General features: G+C 42.5%; 3 protein-coding genes across 3 annotated transcripts; all 3 read left to right on the forward strand.

Annotated features, from left to right (window-relative positions):
* Positions 1–107: 107 nt before the first annotated feature.
* On the forward strand, positions 108–7,564 carry LOC308168189 (schwannomin-interacting protein 1-like; the record flags this gene model as incomplete). The annotated part of the gene is made up of 7 exons (XM_080542681.1): positions 108–137; positions 3,684–3,796; positions 5,055–5,172; positions 5,778–5,981; positions 6,562–6,685; positions 6,942–7,035; positions 7,513–7,564. 7 exons carry the CDS (start codon positions 108–110, stop codon positions 7,562–7,564), a joined length of 735 nt encoding a protein of 244 aa, XP_080398807.1.
* A 1,983-nt stretch (positions 7,565–9,547) lies between these two features.
* LOC308168571 (zona pellucida sperm-binding protein 3-like) lies at positions 9,548–15,015 on the forward strand (the record flags this gene model as incomplete). The annotated part of the gene is made up of 6 exons (XM_080543171.1): positions 9,548–9,968; positions 11,814–11,991; positions 12,169–12,289; positions 13,596–13,681; positions 14,094–14,356; positions 14,957–15,015. 6 exons carry the CDS (start codon positions 9,548–9,550, stop codon positions 15,013–15,015), a joined length of 1,128 nt encoding a protein of 375 aa, XP_080399297.1.
* A 2,809-nt stretch (positions 15,016–17,824) lies between these two features.
* LOC308168683 (ADP-ribosylation factor-like protein 14) lies at positions 17,825–18,889 on the forward strand. The gene has a single exon (XM_080543298.1). The coding sequence runs from the start codon at positions 17,926–17,928 to the stop codon at positions 18,535–18,537; it is 612 nt and encodes a 203-aa protein (XP_080399424.1). The 5' UTR covers positions 17,825–17,925; the 3' UTR covers positions 18,538–18,889.
* Positions 18,890–20,999: the final 2,110 nt, after the last annotated feature.

Genomic DNA, 20,999 nt, shown 5'->3' on the forward strand with positions numbered 1-20,999 from the left:
CCCTCTCTTCTCCGTGCGCAGCTGCAGTATGTGAGTGGGTCTCCTGGGTATAGCTTCACTGCAGTGAGGGAAAGGACAGGGCTGCTGCCTGTACAATGCGCTGAAGGATGGTGCACCAAGAGAAACGTGTTTACCAGGTGTGTGTGTGTGTGTGTGTGTTGGAGGCGGGGGTGGAGGGCGGGGGGGGGGGGGGGGGGGTGAGGTAAATGCTTGTATTTACATGTATTCAAATATTGTACAGGTTAGGTTGCTATATATATATGCCCGATGACTCGGCCTGCCATTTGTGTATATGTGATTGTATCGTGTGAGGGTGTGTCACTGTGTCAGTGTGTGTATTTCACCTGATTGTTGATGCCTGTGCTCATTTATATGAATTTATCTTTTTTTTACATGAATTTATTTTTCTGGCTGTTTTTTTTGTTATTTGTAATCTCAATCTTGTAGTATATACAGTATCTTTGGATTGAGCATTTCCTGCATGTGTGTGGTGGATGTTAAAAAACGTGAATTATGTTTATTTGAGAGAATGCTTGTGGAACTTTTACAGTCAAATACACAATATTTCATAGATTATATGGATAGATATTATGTTTTGTGTCCATCTTTTCTGTGTGGTTTGTGTGTAGATGGTCGAGCCAGATATGACAGGACTTGGCTCACTGTGAGGAGACCAGTGTGGGTGGAGTGTTCGCTGTAGAATCATTCTAGAATGGTAGCGTCCAGCTGTGATTTATACTGTTACATCACAGCCTCAGTGATGTCACAGTCCGAGCTACAATGGGGTCTGTGTATATGGTTGTGTGAATGTGTCTACTGTATGTATGGTTGTTGTTGTTGTGTTTGAAGTTGTATTTCTTTGAGATTTAAGACCGAAGGAAAGAGGGGTGAAGGGGGCAAAGTGTATGTTTGTATTTGTTATCAGTGATGGATGGATAGATAGATAGATGGATGGATAGATAGATAGATGGATGGAAGTACAGTAAAAGAGTGGGTATTAGAGTACGAGTAGAGTAGTATACAAGTGTGTGTGTGTGTGTGTGTGTGTGTGTGTGTGTGTGTGTGTGTGTGTATGTGTGTGTGTGTGTGTGTGTGTGTGTGTAGGCCTGAGGGATGTGGGCACAAAGGAGGGATATATAATATATATATATACAGTATGTTACGGTACATGTGGGAATACGATACATGTGGGAAAAGTAGGGTTAGGGTTAGGATTAGGGTTAGGGTTAGACATGCCAGCATGTACCAAGTCGACGTAGCACCTAACCCTAACCCTAGTTTTCCCACATGTACCGTAACATATATATACATACATACATACATACATACACCATGCCCCATGTATTTACAAAGAGATGGATAGAACAGGAATAGGGAGAGGTGAAAAGAACAGAGAGGAAGACAGAGGATAGGGGGAAAGAACAGAGAAAGAACTGAGAAGAATGGGGAGAGGGGGGGTAAATACAGATAGAGAAAGTTGAAGAAGAGAGAGAAAGAGCAGAGGAGGGTAATAGAATAAGTAGAGAGGAGTCAGATCAGGTAAAGGCAAGTGAGTGGAGAGGAGAGAGACTGCAGCATGATTAGAAAGACAACGGGAGAGAGGATGAAAGAAGAAAGGAGACAGGATTAAGTCCATGCTAGCTAGGTGACTTGACATTTTCTAGTCTGACAAAATCCTATGGATTTGCTGTCTGAATTTATGGCCATTATTGATTACCTCAATTTGGAAGGGAAATATGCCAGTTGGTGTGGTGTAGTGTGATTGCTTGTGTATATTTAGATACCACCATACATGTCATGTGGTGTGACTGTGAGTGTGTGTGTGTGTGTGTGTGTTGAGCCAACACAGTGAGACAAGTCAGACTCCAATAAACTGCTCCATCCATCCATCCATCTTTCCTCCTTCCCTCCCTTTTGGCAGTGGCAGTCCCACTCATATTTTTCATTTTATTGGATAGAGATAGTGAATGTAGACAGGAAAGTAAGGAGGAGAGGGCATATCAGCAGGGCATGAGCCGGATTTGAACCCATGCCAACATGGCCATGTGTGTGCACTGTAGACCGCGGTGCTCGACCACTGGACCACCCCAGGCCACCTTCCATCCCTTTTACCTCCATTCACTGACCCGGGCTGGCCCTGTAGTGGAAAAGCGCCATCGGTGTAAGCGCAACCAAGTTTGAGTTTCTTAGTATTATTAGTATTTCTGGGCCCAGTAGACTATTATTAGTGATTTGACAATTTTCCAAATAAGGGATTCTGATTCTGGTCTTATAGTCTTATAGGTCCAGGACAGTTGTCTGATATCAGTTCAGTTCATGGACATAATATAGATTGATTATTACTTTGACTCAATATTATTTGTGAAAGAAATCAACAAGACAAAAATGGCTTTTTGGCAGCATAGGCCAACATATTCAAGGAATTGTTCTGATGTTGGCTTTCAGTTGTCGGTTACCTCATCTCTTTCATGCTGTACTGACATCCACAAGTTTGGTGTTTTAATAAAAACATTCTAATCTTAATGTTCTAATATTAAACATTCTAACTTGAAGATGTTCACAGCATCAGAGGAAGAGCGTTCACTGCAGTATTAACCTGTTTTCTTCAAAGCAGCTCGAATCATACTAAAATGCTAATATGATACCCCAGTTATTGAGCGTCATAATATCCTCGGCTGGTCATCAGTTAGTGATAGAATTGATAGGTCTGAAATAAATATTTTTCACAATATCCAAACAAAAAACAGGCCCAAATCAATACTTTCCAGACACGAGTTGGTGAGAAACAGACATTCATTGAATACAAGAACTACACAGACATCTAATTAGGATCCGAATTTTAGATGTTCTAGTGGTAAGCGCACATTTTCTTACAGAGCAATAGCTTTATGGAATAGGCGACCTGCCTCTCTCAGAGGCCTACCTACCTGCCTCTCTCAGAGGCCTCTCTACCTGCCTCTCTCAGAGGCCTACCTACCTGCCTCTCTCAGAGGCCTCCCTACCTGCCTCTCTCAGAGGCCTCCCTACCTGCCTCTCTCAGAGGCCTACCTACCTGCCTCTCTCAGAGGCCAACTCCCTGCCTCTCTCAGAGGCCTCCCTACCTGCCTCTCTCAGAGGCCTACCTACCTGCCTCTCTCAGAGGCCTACCTACCTGCCTCTCTCAGAGGCCTCCCTACCTGCCTCTCTCAGAGGCCTACCTACCTGCCTCTCTCAGAGGCCTACCTACCTGCCTCTCTCAGAGGCCTACCTACCTGCCTCTCTCAGAGGCCTACCTACCTGCCTCTCTCAGAGGCCTCCCTACCTGCCTCTCTCAGAGGCCTACCTACCTGCCTCTCTCAGAGGCCTACCTACCTGCCTCTCTCAGAGGCCTACCTACCTGCCTCTCTCAGAGGCCTACCTAGGAGAGACTTCAAGAAACACATCAAAACTCACTTTGATGGTCATGGGGACTAATTTATGCAAAACCAAGTGAATGTATTGCTTTTCTGCTATTGTTATGTATTGTGTATTAATGTGTTTTAATGCCATGTTTCAGAAGGTTTATTGACATGTACTGAAAGTGTATGAAGTAATGAAATACTGATTTTTGTAATGTTTTAATGTAAGGACTCTTGGAAGATTAGCCATTGGCTAAAAGAGGTCCTAATAAAAACTCAAACTCAAACTCTTCAATGTGCCTCCAGGCCCAGAGGAAGGAGAGAGAGTGCATCAGGCAGAAGCTGGCCCTGGGCAGTTTCTATGACGACGAGGAGCCGGTCATCTACACCAGTTGCAGCAAGGATGGCTATGAAACCCGGTGGGTTTGTGAGAGCACACATAACTGTGTGTGTGTGGTGTGTGTGTGTGTGTGTGTGTGTGTGTGTGTGGGTGTGGGTGTGGGTGTGGGTGTGGGTGTGTGTGTGTGTGTGTGTGTGTGTGTGTGTGTGTGTGTGTGTGTGTGTTTCTACCAAACTTGCAGTTCATGATTAGTGAAAGCTTTTTTATTTTATTTATTTATTTATTTACCAGGGACAGTGCACATTAATCAACAAATCAGTTTCCACATCAATGGAAATGCGCCAGAGTTAGCTCATGAGCTAATTTCCATCTGTAGTCCCTGAGCAGGCTATTACTAAATGAATGGTGTCGTGTCATTAAAAACATCAGCAAGCACAACAAAGCGACACAACAGGCAATACACTACATGACAATACCAGACAAAGCAAGACAATACAAGTTAAGCAGGCACAGCAAAATGACGCAACATTGCAATACAGTACAAAACGAGATAATACACAGATACATGACAAAGGGACGAATATAATTAATAACAGTGTTTACGAGGAGTGCTTGAAATGAGTATGATTACTCATGAATGAAGGTCTGTTTTTTTGTTTCATCACAAACACTTGAGCATGCTCACAGAGGGTGACTCAATATGGGTTTCAATCTCACTGTGACAGAGACTTTCACTTACATCATAGCTGTTTAACAGAACACTTATTGCTTGAATGTATCTACATACCTAGGGGTGTCGGGGTCAATTTGCCTTTCAGCAATTCTCTTCTCACCCAACAGAGATTGAAAGTAACACATGTACAACTACTTTCATTACTGTAATTGAGTCGATTTTTCAAGGATTTGATTTTTTTTTTTATTATAATTTTTTATTTATTTGAGCTTTTTAAAATTATTCTGTAAATGTACTTTTACTTGAGTATGTTTTGAATAGAGTATTCTACTTCTCTACTATGCAATAATCAAGGTAAAGTTTTCATTTTGAAAGTAATGCAAATATCCTTTACTTCAGTACTATTTATCAAGCATTTTTTTTAAATTAAGTACTCTTACTTAAGACTTGAACTTTACTTTAGTAAAATGTCACTTAAGTAACAAGACTTAAGTAGTAAGATATTTCAGTACTCTTTCCACCACTGCCCGCCCAATCCCTCTGCCTCTTCCTGTCTCCCTGTCTGTCTCTCTCTTCATCACTCCCCCTTTACTCTGGATGATGTGATTTAATCACTCCCACCCCTCTCTCTCTCTCTGTCTGTCTGTCTGTCTGTCTGTCTCAGGCTGCAGAGCGGGGTGAATCTGCAGGTGTGTTTTGTGAATGACAGCAGCAGTGACAAAGACAGTGATGCAGAGGACAGCAGGACAGAGACCAGCCTGGACACGCCACTGTCACCCGTGGTACACACTTCAGATGTGTGTGTGTGTGTGTGTGTGTGTGTGTGTGTGTGCGTGTGTGTGTATATATTTGTTTGTGTGTGTTTAAGTCAGGGCCGGCCGAAGGCATAAACAGAGGGCCACAACCACTAGAGGGGGCCACACTTTAGCAGTCGACTTCCTGCAGGCTACCTCCCGTCAATGAAAAATGAAATAGAAACATTTGTGATCAATTTTTAATTATCATTTCAGGGAGTAAAACAAGGGAGTGGTAACATACAAATAAACAAAGGAGAAAATACAATAACAAAATACGATTTACCAGTACAAATACAAAATAAACCTTCCACCCCCCCCTTCCCCTTCCCAATCTCCCTTTAACTCAATAGTCCCCCACCTCCCCCTCCTTCCACAAATGCCCCTCCCGCCAGACATGCTTGACTTGGGCAAGACACTGAACCCCAAGTTGCTCCCAGTGAGCGGGCCGGCGCCTTGCATGGTAGCTTGCCGCCATTGGTTGATGTGAATGTGTGTGTGAACGGGTGAATGAGAGGCCGTTGTAAAGCGCTTTGGATAAAGGCGATATATAAGTGCAGTCCATTTATGTGTGTGTGTGTGTGTCTGCCCAGAGTAAGCAGAGTTCGTCCCTGTCGGACCGGGACACAGGTGAGGAGGACTCGGAGCCCCTGGAGGACTGCAGCTTCTGGCAGGTGCAGCGGCGGCTGCAGGAGGAGGCCCGCGTGGCGCTGGCGCTGGCCCGGCCCATGGCCCGCATGCAGGTGGAGGTGGAACGACAGATACAGCTGCACCGACGCTCCCCCGTGGCCGACATGGTCAGTGTGTGTGTGTGTGTTTCGAAGAGCAATCCACATACAATTATTTGTGTGTGTGTGTGTGTGTGCGGTATGTACAGTAACATCTTGTCTGCTTTGAGTACGAGCAAATGCCTCCAAATTCACTTCATCATCCAGTAAGACAATGACCCAAAACATACTGCCATAGGAACTAGGGCATTTTTCAGGGCCAAAAAGTTGAAAGTTCTTGGCCTAATCAATCATCAGATTTAAATCCAACTGAACGTACATTTCATTCCCTGGTGATAACATTTTAGGCAAAAAAGCCTGGCACCGGGGCGCTTAGGTGGCGTAGTGGATTAAGCGCTGACCATGTACCGCAGGGTTCCCAGTTCGATTCCAGCCGCGGACATATCCTGCATGTCATCCCTTCTCTCTCTCACCCATCCTTCCTGTCATAATCTCTACTATATCTGTCATTAAAAAGAAAAATAAGAGTGGGACTGCCCCACTCAGAAAAAAAAAAAACTAAAAAAAAAAAAAAAAAAGAAAGCCTGGCACCTTGTGTGTCTGTTTAATGTCGTGGTTGTAACATCGTTGTCCCTGTGGCTGTGTGCAGTTGCTCCACCTGCCCCACATCAGCGAGTGCCTGATGAAGAGGAGTCTGAGGAGGGGAGACATGAGGGACATGAGCCTTGGACAGCTGCAAGTCATCACCAATGACCTGCACTCACAGATACAGAGTGGGTACATATACACACACACTCGACTGCTAAAGTGTGGCGCCCTCTAGTGGTTGTGGCCCTCTGCATATGCCTTCGGCCGGCCCTGACTTAAACACGCACAAACAAATATATACACACACACACACACGCATGCGCACACAAACACACACACACACACACACACACACACACACACAACAATGTGCCATCTATCACCAAGATCAAAACTCTGATGTCTTAATGTAAAGTTGACATTGTGATGACGACGTTGCAGGTCTGAATGGGGAGCTGGTGCAGCTGCTGCTGATCAGAGATGAACTCCACGTGGAGCAGGACGCCATGCTGGTGGACATAGAGGACCTAACAAGGTACGGGTCCCACTCCAGCAGCTCTAAGAGGCAACACACGTACACACAGACACACACATAGACACACATACATACACACACCCTTACACAACCAGAGGAGGGTGGGCTTCTAATGTCAAATGCCATCCCTCTGCCAAGAAGCATATTTTCACGAAATGTTCTTTATGACTTTTTAACACTTATTTTGAATTCTCGTGAGCTTAGAATGATAAGGTTCTATCTCCGTTCAGGGCAGTTCAGAGATATTGAGCGTCAAAGTTTTTACATTCCATTATGTTTTGTGAGATGGAACCTTTGTATTTTATGAATTACTAACTCAAAAATGTCAACATTTTAAAAAATAACACCACACAGGCATTAATAAACACCTAATGGATCAGATTATGTAAAAAAACTCAATTTTGACAAAAATGGAGATAGAACCGTATAATTCTAACGTCACGTTCTGTTGTTTGTTTGTCCTTTGTTGTGTCATAGGCATGCCCAAAGCCAGCAGAGACACATGGCAGAGAAGACCCTCTCCAAATAATGCACTTTATCACCTTATCACCTGCCCTGCTCCCTCCCCCATCGTCAACATTGTCACATGACAGCAGCCACGACTACAGAGCAGTGCTCACCAACTCTGGTTCTGGAGAGCTACAGGGTGTACTGTACAGGCTGGAATGAAAGGACCAGGGTTGGTGACTACTGCTACAGAGGGACCACGCCTAGATGGACCACGCCAGTTGTGTGCTTTGCAGTAGACTACTGAGAACACAGCTGTTTGTGCTGTTGATTTTATTTTATTTTAATTTATTTGTTCAAGGGGGACACAGTACATTAATGAACACTTAAATGTAATGCGCACATATCATCAGTGTAAATGTACCCAATTATAGCCATAGGCTAATTTCCGTTGGTGGTCCCCCTGCCAGAAGTAACGGGGCTACATTTCCTAATGGAAGAAATCAGGTTATGGGGTAAAATAAACACATCATATAAATACAGTCATGATTAAAAGAAACACAAAAATACAGTAGCTAAAATAAAATCAGATGACATCTAACCTAAGGCATCTAGCCTAACATGCATCACAGTAGGTCATATGACTACACAACAAGCCCTAACCTGATTTAGCCTAAAGAACAAGCTGATACATTTTAAGCTTTCCTGTGTGTTACCTTTGCAACAATGGCTCAGAACTTGTATGAATTATTTAGACACACAAATGGATGTAGTTATGCTATTGTTGCACACGTCCACATGCTTTACCACATGGTGGTATTTTGAAGTGTTACTTGTTTAACCTTATTTTGTATCCATAGTGTAGATTGAAATAAAGCTTCTATAAAGGGTTATTATATTCTTTGTTGCATGTTTATTGGGGGAGGCATTAAAAAGGACTTCCCAAGCAATGTGCAAAACTGCGCTTAGTGAACCTGAATATGCTACACAGAAAGATTCATCAGACAAAATATATTTTCAATATGAAGAAAAACAAGGAAAGTCACATCCCTACTGTAGGTTAAAAATCAAGATGTCTGAGTCGACTGAGCTACTGGTGTACCAGGCCTAGGACTAGAGGCTTATTAAAGCATCGCTTTTCAGGTAGAAGAAGACATGGATGCCTTGTAGTCTGGTTGTCGGTCATCTGTGTTCACTATTAGTCCATCTTTAGCATTAAGAGAGAGTTGCTTTCCAGTGGTTCATTATCATTTGTATTTGTTTGTTGAAAAGGTTATCCCACTTAAAATATATTCTACATTCAGAAAGTTTTGTGTGGTGAAATTAACTCTTAACATTATAAATAAACATGATTGATTGTCTCTATATTCATTAATTATCATGATTTAGATTGCATAATGGTTGTGACTCATCCATGAGATCAAGGGCAAGGATAGTTCCAGTATGAGATTTAAAGTGGGGGCCCTAGTTATGCAGTTGATATTAAAACAATAACACTCAAGAGTGTGTGCTATTTTGTGGATATCGGAATGGCTGTGTTAGAGCATGGGCCAGGAAGAGCTGCTTTTTTGTATTTGAGTCTAAAGTATTTATTTTATATAAGATGACCAAGTGCGTCTAGAGTGCAGGGTTGCCAGATGGGGCGGGTTACCGCCGAATGGGCTACTGGATTTATCGGTTATAGACTGGTTAGGCTGTAAATTGTCAATCCCATCTGGCAACCCTTCTAGAGTGACGTAAAAGTCACATTAAAAGCGACTTGACAGTTCAGACGGGGGCAGGTAGGATTTTAAAAAGTCAGATTTCGTACGTTATTGATGAGGAATCTATTAGCATTGATTAGGGCACGTTATTGATGAGGAATCTATTAGCATTGATTAGGGCACGTTATTGATGAGGAATCAATTAGCACTGATTAGGTCCAGGTGCGATTCCATCCCGCGCGCTTGATCAGTGATTGGTGCATGTTTGGACAGATTTAATAAATTCAATCGTTCACATCGGAATTACAATTTCAGTGGGTCTGCGCGACGCCTCCAAACTCAACATTTAGATTTTAGCAATAATGGAGCTTCTGCAAAGCCCTCCGCGGTGGGTCGCGACCCTACTGATCATTTCCATACTCTCTGAATGCTCTCAGTCCATTCAACCTGATCGTCATCCGAGACGTTATTCTGACAGCCAGCCCAAACAGCCAGCCCACTCAGTAAAGCAGAGCGCAGAGCCCGATAGGTTTCCTAGGCCGAATGTCTTGGTGAAATGCCTGGAAGACTCGCTGGAAGTGGTGGTGAAAGCGGACTTGTTTGACACGGGCGTCCTCGTGGATGGCAGAGATCTGCACCTGGGCCCGGGTTCAATGGGCGTAAAGGGCTCAGTAGAGGGTAGGCCTACCTGTGGTGCGGTTCAATCGGAAGAAGCAGAGTTCACCATCTACGCCCATCTGACGGACTGTGGAACTCAACTATCAGTAAGCTACGAGATGCTGAGTACTTGAATCTGTACAGGTGCAACTCAAAACAATAGAATATCGTGCAAAAGTTCATTTATTTCAGTAATTCAACTTAAAGGGTTAAACTTAGATATTATATACTCATTACATGCAAAGCGAGATATTTAAAGCCTTTATTTGTTATACATTTGATGATTATGGCTTACAGCTTATGAAAACCCCAAATTAAATATCTCAGAATTGTTTTATATTACATGAAATCAATAAGAAAAGGATTTTAAATACAGAAATGTCAGCCCTCTGAAATGTATAATCATGCATATGTACAATGCAACGAGTCTATATAATATTTAAGTTTAACCCTTTAAGTTGAATTACTGAAATGAATGGACTTTTGCACGATATTCTAATTTTGAGTTGCACCTGTATATGGAATAGATCCACTATCCCAGCGTTTGAGATGTTACAATGTTAGGTGTTTCCAAGAGAAGGCAGTGCCAAGGGGTGTACATTTGTACCAGCTCGCTTGTTTGGTTGAACTAAACACCAATCACTTAATTAGTTGTTAACTGGGTTATCCAACTCCTTGTCACCCATCACAGTTGAACGTTCAGAGATGTCTGGCCATGTAAGGCTATGACGTTGGTCTGTGTTTTATTTATTCAAATATCCCGATCGTTTGAGAAACGTTTTGCAATCAGCAGCACAGGTGTTTCCTCTTTCTCGGTAGTATAACATGAACACACTTTGCAAAATGTTTGAACAAACGATCGAGACATTTAAAAAACGAAAGTAAAGAATGATGCAGTTCAAGTGTGTGGGGAGGGGGGGGGCGCTTTACCCACCCACATCTGAAGAAACACCTCTAACATTTACATTTACTCCATAGTCCACGAAGGAGGAGCTGGTTTATTCCAACCATCTCATCTATTCACCTGCACCCTCTCCCGATGGCGTCTTTCGGTTGGATGGAACAGTGATTCCAATTGAGTGCCATTACGGAAAGTGAGTTACCTGTAGACATGCATATTATTGTGTCACTGGACAACTTCACAGTAACACATTGCTCAATTGATTCTCAGTCTAAATGCTGTAAGTGTTTATGTCTAAAGGCTGTTCGTGTCTGTTTAGGAGGTATGCAGTAGACAGTGCACCCCTGCTACCTACCTGGATGCCCTTTGCCTCCACAGTGACCGCACAAGATCAACTTGACTTCATCCTCCGCCTCATGATGGGTATTGTTTTGGTCATTCTGTTAAATATTTTATAACATCTATAATACTATTGTTGTTGCTGTGTCTTCAGGAGCCTGTAGTCTTGCCCGTAGCCCTCGGATGATGAGTAAAGAGTTTTGAAAAGTGCTGTACAAAATGTATGTTGTGTCATGTACTCTCTCTAATGAAGTGAAGGAAATGTATCTGTTATTGTAGAAAACATGACATATTGTAATGGACATTTGATCTCAGCGAATCAGTGCTCCTGTCCAAATTAACTGTTTCTTTAAGATATGGAACTACTCGTGAGCTTAGAATTATAAGGTTCTATCTCCGTTTAGGGTTGTTCAGAGATATTGAGCGTCAAAGTTTTTACATTCCATTATGTTTTTTGAGATGGAACCTTTGTATTTTATTAATTACTAACTAAGAAATGTCAACATTTTTAAAATAACGCCACACAGGCATTAATGATCCTAATGGATCAGATTATGTAAAAAACTCAATTTTGACAAAAATGGATAGAACCTTATAATTCTAACGTCACGTACTGTGTTAGTTTCCCCAAAGACAGCTGTCTTTGACTTGGTTGCACTGGCTTGTCTCATCTTGGTTGCACTGGCTTGTCTCTTGGCTTGTCTTTGCTCATCTCGACCTCTTCTCAACAGACGACTGGAAGTCTGAGAGGGGAACGAATGTCTACTTCCTGGGTGACGTCATACACCTGGAGGCAGCTGTCATAACGGGCAAACACATGCCTCTTCGTGTTTATGTGGACCACTGTGTGGCCACCGAGACACCTGATGCGGACGCCAACCTTAGACATGACTTCATAGAGTATAATGGGTGAAGTAGCTATGGAGTGCACTGACATGAACTATTGCTAAAACACATTTTTCTCCAATTGGTCCTGCTCTAGCAAGACTGTTACCCATCTATTGAATTCCTCACTGACTACTACAGCTCTTTGTGGCTAATACATGTTTACCTTAACCAGTGTTTTCCCTGTCTTGACTTGAACAGGTGCTTTACTGATGCCCAGCTGACTGGCTCTGGTTCCCAGTTCATGCCCAGGGATGTCCAGGATGACAAGTTGCACATTGTGCTGGATGCCTTCAGGTTTCACCAGGCTGCTACACATTTGGCAAGTGATTACGCTTCTCCCACAGGCCTGGTGCCTGGAGAAAGTAACTAGGGGGCAGCAACTTCAGATGAGCATCTTTTCAGGGTCCAGCCTAAGCCATTCAAACAAGTGTTTTTAGAGGCGGGAGGTGCAAAGAGAAGGATCTTAACACTAGAACCACCAGAGGGCGCCCTATACCTAAAACCGCCAACGGGTCAAATTGACGTCTGTGCCTGGCTACGGCGTTTCTAGTATCCGAGCCTACAGCAAAATGTACTCTGTCATTGTATTAAGGCATTGTGTTCAAAAATTAATATTTCAAGTCATAAAATGGTGTTGGTCCTCTTGTTTTATAATTGAAGTATCTTTGACAACACTCATCGCTTTGCCTGTACGTCAATGTAAATCAGTCAAAAATAACGCTGGAAATGGGTAGGCTATTAGAAGAATATTTGGGTGGTGTGATGGGTGTAAAACGTCATTCACCACATAAATAGATAATTGTGTGTTCTCACTAGAACACTTGCTTCACTTGTAATCGGAGTTTAGGATAAAATTTGCTTTGCTCTGCGTCGTTTGGAGCTGTGAGAAGAACGCGCATTCGAAGTCGCTCCCGGAGCAAACGACCAACACATGCTCCGCTTGAAAAGGGTGGTTTCGCTCCGATTAGAAAGACGCATCGTTGTCCAGCCTGTGCCTCCTGTTGATCAGTAACAGAGATGCAGTAGGCTCGGACAGAGATTGACTCGTCCACAATGGAGACAAGTCCCTAGTCCGGACACAGTCTTAAAGGCAGGACGATACATCAATGCTACGCCATTGCTACATGCTCAAGCTACATGATACTAATCACCCATCTCCATCACAGAAAAAAATAAACGACGCATCGAGGCTGTCCATAGGAAAACAACAGCGCATGTGTGTTGATCTGGATAAGGGCGGGACGAACGGGCAATTTTAAATTTTTCTGACCAATCAACTACCACGTCTGTTGCTTCGATTGCGTATGTTACTTCGTTTACATAAAGGGCTGTGAGAACGCAAATCAGAGAAATAATGTAAGCAACAATGTTGCAATCTCATCCACTTGCTCCGGGTCATGATTCGGACTTTCATGTGAGAACATGACCCAAGACGCTTAACCCTTTGTGGAACGGATTAAGTGTTACTGTAAACAATAGGTGTTTATGATTTGGGGGACGACGACAACATTTCCCTTCTCGGGACTGTGCCCGCTCATATTTTTGTCTAGTTGTAAAAAAATACAATAATTAAAGGTTGTCTTCGATTGATGATTTTTATCAATATTTCTCCTCTATTCCCACAGATGTACATCACCTGCTACCTGAAGGCTGTCCCTGCCGTGTTTGCTGTGAACTCCCAGAACAGAGCGTGTTCCTTCTCTGAGAACAGGTAGGTGATGCAGGTGGCTGTTCTATGATTGCAATTGTACCGATTCTCTTACAGTTTGCTCTGTGCAGGCTGACTGCATTGTCTACTTCTCATTCACTTCTTTTGTATTGATGTGCAGTGCAACAAATGTTTTGGAACGGCTTTCATTTTAGTCATTGCTGAATGTATGCTAATGTAAAGGCAGCTCAAAAGGTAAAACATTGAAATGCAATTCAGTGTTCTTACTTGGCAATCATAGACACTGTTCTAGTGTCAACTGTCACTTTCAAATTAACCTCAAGATTCCTGTATATACCCTGAGTAGGTAACATAGACACGGCTGTTCTAGTGTCAACTGTCACTTAGATCCAACTGTCACTTTCAAATTAACCTCAAGATTCCTGTATATACCCTGAATCCATTTACCTTCTAGCTGGTGGTCTGCAGACGGCGACGACCAGGTGTGTAGAACCTGTGCGGCGTCCAAGCGGTTTGAGGAACCCACTCGGGCCCCGACGACAACAAAGAAGTCTTCTAACCGGAGCTGGGGCAAAAAAGATCCGGCCAAACAAGATCCAGCCAGACACTTTCAGGTTCTCGCAGGTCAGAGCAGGAAGCAGGTTCGGCAGACCGAGCTCAACAAACTGCCCTCTCCCTACAAAGGTGTATGGAACAGGGGGCCTGACTCAAAGCAAGGTGGGTGGATGAGGCCTTTCAGAGACTTCCTGGTTGCCTTTCATATGACACCAGTCTGTTTTGACTCTGTTGAACTATAACAACCCCATTACCACTGCTGTTCTTTTTCCCTAATGTGTTTTTCCATGAGCGCATCCTTTAAGTGTGTACCAGATCCAGTACATTCGATGTAAATTGAATTTGTTTTCCGTCTAAAGTGGGGGAGCATTTAGATCAAGCTATGAAGATGGTATAAGTACTGACTGGATTTTTCAGCAGACCCTTTGCACTGTGTGCGGTTTAAATTAGCTCACTGTACTACATCATATAATGGCCTGAGCCATGGAAGGGATTGTGGAGTGATCAAAAGAAACTGTATAATCGTGAAATCATGGCGTGTTAGAGAAGGTAGGCAAACCAAATATGTATTAGCTGTTCACTTGACATGTCGGGGTCTTGTCTGCATAGCTGATTTTGTGATGGAAGCTGGCTGGTACCAATGGCTAGTGTAAACAGACATTGTAATTGCAATTTTGTGTAGCTCCTTTTAATACTACCGTATGTATTTCAGAATGGAGCAAGACTACCCTCCTGGGCCCCCTGATCGTCCTTCCTGCTCAGGAGGTAATCACCCTGACAACAGTTTCCACAACGGTACTCCCAACTACCATACCAGCTAAGACTGTAGATGGCACAGTTGCAGTCCTCCCCAACGAACAGCCAGAGGCTTAAGTCTATCCTGCCAATACAGCCAGGAGGCATCTTCACAGGTGCACTTGAGAGCCACAAAACAATTCAGGCAGGAAACATGAGCTTTAATGTGACCGGTGCAGCTGTAAACAATATTAAGGTCCTCCTAGCCACTAAATATGGCACGGCACTGGCTTGAAGTGGTCTCAAACCTGTCATTGTATTGTATTGTATTGTACCAACCTGTATTGGCTAGAAAACAATAGACCAGTTTGTTTGCTTGCTAAAAATCCAATTGCACTTTCTGATTTGAACTTATATTTGAACTTATATTTGAAATATTTAGCCTCCAATTGCACCAGTGCTTCTCCTATGCAAAATAAAATGATTTGACAATTATAATTTGCTTAGTTGATTTTATGCATCTTTGTAAAGGCCATTGTTAAATTGTTTAAACTGCTATACCATGTTTTCTTAAGCGCCTCAAGTGCAGTACAGTAGACTTTTTAAAAATGTAGATTCAGAAGTTCCAAACGATTTAGTTCATGAAGAAGGCAGGGGTCCATGCCTCTTTCCGACATATCGTGACGTTAGCATTATAAGGGTCTATCTCCATTTTGTCAAAATTGAGTTGTTTACATAATGTGATCCATTAGGTGGCAGCACAACTGTAACACTGAAGGCCCCATCTTAGCATTGATAACAGAGACTATACAGGAAACAAATCCTCTGGGTTTTCTGTCAAGGAGTGGCCCTTTTGGCACTGACCACAAAAGGTCAGCTTTTTTCAGAGATAATTTCCCTGTCATTGAGCCAGTAGAATATGTCCTAGATGCAGACCAGAAAAAAACGTTTGTATATGTGCCCATATTGACTGTAATAACTGAGTTGCTAAGCAGGAATGATATCCTTGACAAAGTGTTAGTTGAAGAATCTTGTGCAAAGTCGCAGTCTGGTGAATTTAAGTCATTTCGTGACGGCTTGTTTTTCAAAGAAAATCCTCTGCTCTCTGGAGATGAATTATCAATTGCTGTTGGTTTGTTTATCGACGATTTTGAGGTTTGTAATCCATTAGGCACCTCCAGAAAAAAACAAAGTGTGTGCTTTGTATTGGGTGATTGCCAATCTACCGATTAAATATAGATCAGCTCTGTCATCTATTTACCTTGCAGTTTTGTGTAAGAGTGATGATTTAAAAGGGACTGTGTTTTAAACAGGTTGACCTATTTTCACACTGTAACAGGGTTCCCACCTGATGTTCTACACGACCTATTAGAGGGAATTGTGCCTGTTGAACTTAGCTTGTGTCTGGGCAAATTGATTTCTGATAAATACTTCACACTTGATGAATTGAACACTGCAATTCAAAGCTTCAGTATACTTATTTTTGTTTTGGGGAGGCTGTGTTTTTATATATTGGGCAAAGGTGAGGGTAGTCGTTAACATTCCCCCAGTTTACATTCGTCGTTTTACCTATGAACAACAGACAGGTAACCATGGTAACCATTGAATGGGCGAAAGGACAATAGTGAGTTTAGAATGATAAGGTTCTATCTCCGTTTAGAATGATAAGGTTCTATCTCCGTTTAGAATGATAAGGTTCTATCTCCGTTTAGAATGATAAGGTTCTATCTCCGTTTAGAATTAGAAGGTTCTATCTCCGTTTAGGGCAGTTCAGAGATATTGAGCGTCAAAGTTTTTACATCCCATTACATTATGTTTTGTGAGATTGAACCTTTGTATTTTATTAATTACTAACTCAAAAATGTCAACATTTTAAAAATAACACCACACGGGCATTAATAAACACCTAATGGATCAGATTATGTAAAAAACTCAATTTTGACAAATGGAGATAGAACCTTATAATTCTAACGTCACGAAATAGTGTTACTCCTCCCTCTCTCTCCCTCCCTTTCCCTCTCACGCAGCTCATCAGCTGGTGTATGTGCAGTTGAGGGGAGAACTTGAAGATAAATTAATGACATGAGTTAATATCAGTATAATCAGTGTTGCAGAAAAAGATTTGCAATCAAGTAACGTGACGTGTGAATAAATACAACAAAACGTGTTTGATCCTAACCACATGTCTCTATCACAATCCTTTCCAACGTTATTGGAGTGTTTACTTCAATCTACTTCAATTCTCTCTCTTTTTTTTATTCTTGTGGTCTAGCCTGAATTGTAGTCAGGTTAAATTCTGAAGTCAAACAAGCCCATTGACAGCTCTCGTCTGCCTGCATAAATGATGCAATAAAACATCTGACTATTTCAAAAACACCCATCAAGCCAATTGTCCAAATACTTTTGGTGCCCTGAAATTGAGGGACTATGTATAAAAAGTGTAGTTTCAGTACAGAGCCAAAAAGAAAACAAATGCTTGTCCAAATATTTATGCAGGGCACTTTATGGCTATCTATATTTGCCTCGACCAAGGGCCTATATACATGCATGTGTGATGTAGGGCGTTCCTCTTAAGACAGTCTGTTGAACTTTACCACAAAAGGCCTTGCATCATGTTAATGTTACTGAGAACACTATGATGTAAAGAATCAAGATTGCATTTCAGTATGAGAGTGAAAACACTGATCGAATTAGCCTAATAGCCTAATAGGCCTAAATAGTGTCCCACGTAGGCAACTGCTAACAGCGGCGCACAATGACTCACTTCATCACCAACTTTACAATCTGGATATCCTTGTTTCGTATACTTTGACCCTTTAATCAGTTGGCACATAGAGGTTTACAGCATATAATCGCTTACCCAGTACTAGACAACGCACTAGGTAAACACTAAAGACGAGCGAAAGAACAATTTACATGAGGTGATATCACTGCCTGGCTTGTCTTTCTTTCTGTCCCAGTCGTCGTAGGCTATAGTCAACACATAATATCACATTATGGGTGTGCGGGTCTCTCAACCAGAGGTGCGAGTTCTTCTACTAGGCCTGGACTCAGCGGGTAAATCAACCCTTCTTTACAAACTGAAATACAACGAGTCTGTCAACACCGTCCCGACTATCGGTTTCAATGTGGAAATGATCGAGGCCAAGAAGAGAAGGGGACAGTGTGCGCTGACAGTGTGGGACGTGGGCGGCCAGAGACGGATGCGACACTACTGGAAGAGTTTCTACCAGGACACCGCTGGCCTCGTGTTCGTGGTGGACAGCGCCGACAGACAGCGTTTAGATGAGGTCCGGCAGCAGCTGCAGCACACCCTGAGAAGCGAGTTCTTGCGGGGTTGCCCTGTGGTTATCCTCGCCAACAAACAGGACCTTCCCGGGGCCGCGTCTGTCACAGAGATAACGGAGCAGTTGAACCTAAGGGACATTTGCTCCGAGCGGGACTGGTTCGTTCAGCCGTGTTCGGCCGTGACAGGTGCTGGACTTTTAGAGGGCTTCAAACGGGTGGCACACATGGTGAAATTACCGTCAGAACATATTATTCAAGACAATATTAAAGGCACAGTACAGTATCTGAGATCAAAATCAGTCACGTCAATGGGTTTGTAGTGATGTGTAGCCTATATTGCCTATGTGTGATGCTCAGTTAGGCTATTGTTTAGGGTAGCGCGGAAATCAATTACATAATTTCCACGATTTTTTGTTGCCTTTTCAAATACTACGGTACTATATTTCTCGCTACATGAAAACAATGAGCTTGAGCTTGCTTCCGGAAGAGTCAGATTAGGCGTAATTAGCACCCTATAATGTAATAATTTCCTGATAATGTAATAAAATGTCCACTTAACTCCATCGAAAATGTAATAAAACCCAATAATGTAATAATTGACCAATAATGTAATAAAATAACCTGACTGATATTGTAATAACATTTTTACTGATAATGTAATACCTTATTACATTATTGGGAATTTATTACACTTTCAGGTGGGTCTTTTAAAAAATAAAAAAAATGATAATGTAATACTTGACAGATAATGTAATACTATGTTCATTTTCAATCCAGAGTTCTACATTTTGTTTTTTAAGAATCTAAGACTGTTGTATACACTGGATTTAAGAATCTAAGAATTTTATTTACACTGGATTTGAAATAACAGAATGACTACTATCATTACAGTAATTCCCTGTAATTGTAACTGTGATATACTGTTTTTCATTTTACGGTGTTTTACTGTTGCGATTTAACAGTTTTCCACCGTATTATTCACGGATATTTTTTTACAGTGTAAGCTTCAGGATACTGATATTTTATTACAGTACACATCAACAGAGGGCTCAGCTGACATTTTCTGTCTTTGATTACTATGACGACAGACATGAGCAGCGCTAACAGAACAATCGGGAACCGTGGGTGGCTGTGTTCTCTTATAAGTGCCCTTAGAGGTCAGAATTAACATTATAACGTAAACTACTTATATAATGTCGCCTATACTGTACCCCAATGGTTACTGAATGAAACCAACCAGCAGACTGCAGCTATGGGCTGCAAACATTCTCTTGCCTTTGAGGTGCACTTCTTGTTTCAAGTGCGCAAGCTTTATTATCAAATCCCCTTTCAAACAAATCCTGCATCGAACCATAGTCGATCAATGCACCTGCTGATCACCGTCTCTCACCCATCCCATAACCCATCACTGCCTCATTTTAAGTACCCCTGCTCCACTCCCCCCGCTATCCCTCACCTCCGCTCTTCCTCACCCCTACCTCCTCCTTCTCTCTCTCCCCTCTCTCTGACTGTTAGTATTTTAATGCATCTGTATTTGCCATTGTTTTATTATTGTAAATTATTTAACCTTGTTTTATTTCTAGCTTCCCCCCCCCCCCCCCCCCCCAAAGAGCCATTGCTTTTTGGTCAGGCTGCATTTGTAAATAAGAATTTGTTCTTACATGTTTGCCTGGTTAAATGAAGGTTAAATAAAAAATAAATAAAAAAAACATGGTCCCACAGCGACGGTCAGGCAGAGTTCCTTTTAGAGATTACATTTGGTGCTTGCTTATCAGATTAATTGATGTTCGTTAGGCGTGTCCCTGCATGGTTCTCTCCCGCTTGCGCCACGGTAACCGGCGGAGCCGTGTCTCCTTCCTGCACGCTCTCCTCGTACGTCGGCAAGTATTTAACTTCCTCGTAGGTGGGGAGGGAGACAGGCGAGGCGGCCAAGTCAGCCAGGCTGTGCGCAGTGTCTCTGTGTGCTGTGTCTCTGTGCGCTGTGTCGCTCTCCATGAGCGGATCCTGAGATAGGGATCCTGAGGGACCATGCTGCTCGTGGCTGTCAAACTGTCTGGGTCGGGGTCTGACGCATACGATCCGCTGAATGAAGTACCCCATGGCGAAGAGAAGCAGCAAGATAAGAACCCCGGACAGTTTGCGCGTCACCATCGCAATGTTGTAGAAGATGGTGTGGCCGGGCTGCTTGCAACAGCGGGTGGTGGTGACACTGCCGTTCCCTTGCGCGCAGCAAATCTGATCGTCTGATGGACAAAGAATCTCCCCACAATGTCGGAGCCCCAGACCAGTAGTAGTAGTTAGAACAAAACATGTAAAAGCTGTAAGGCTCGGCGTCTTACTTTTGAAGTACATTCTTCTCTACGCCTAAACTGTGATGATAAAACGCAGTACAAAGTTACAGATCTTTATTTTTTATTCTCAATATTCCAAGCTGGTTGGCAACATGCATGGGCGCTCCTCACTGAGCGCGTCTGGCTGAAGCGCTGCTGATGACTGGTGCTATGAGGTTAGACCAGATCGATGGCACTGTCTGTCAGAACATCTAGCTAAATGAAAAAGCGTCTTTGAGTGTCTAAAAACGCTATACAAGTCTAATGTATTGTTATTAGTATTATATTTAATAGATTGTGGTTTTAAATGTATTGTTATTCATCTACATCCTGAGTGTTTATTTCAACCGGTTTTTCCTCTCAGAAGATATAAATAGAACCTTCCTCAGATTATTTTAAAATCCTGTGAATCAAATAGCCACACAGTAGGCCTTTATGGCTAAACATGCTTT

This window comes from Nansenia antarctica (genome assembly GCF_963989245.1).
Source record: "Nansenia antarctica genome assembly, chromosome: 12".
NCBI lineage: Eukaryota > Metazoa > Chordata > Actinopteri > Argentiniformes > Microstomatidae > Nansenia > Nansenia antarctica.

Coding starts and splice junctions, on each gene's coding strand:
- LOC308168683 (XM_080543298.1), top strand. CDS start 17,926: ATGGGTGTGCGGGTCTCTCAACCAGAGGTGCGAGTTCTTCTACTAGGC.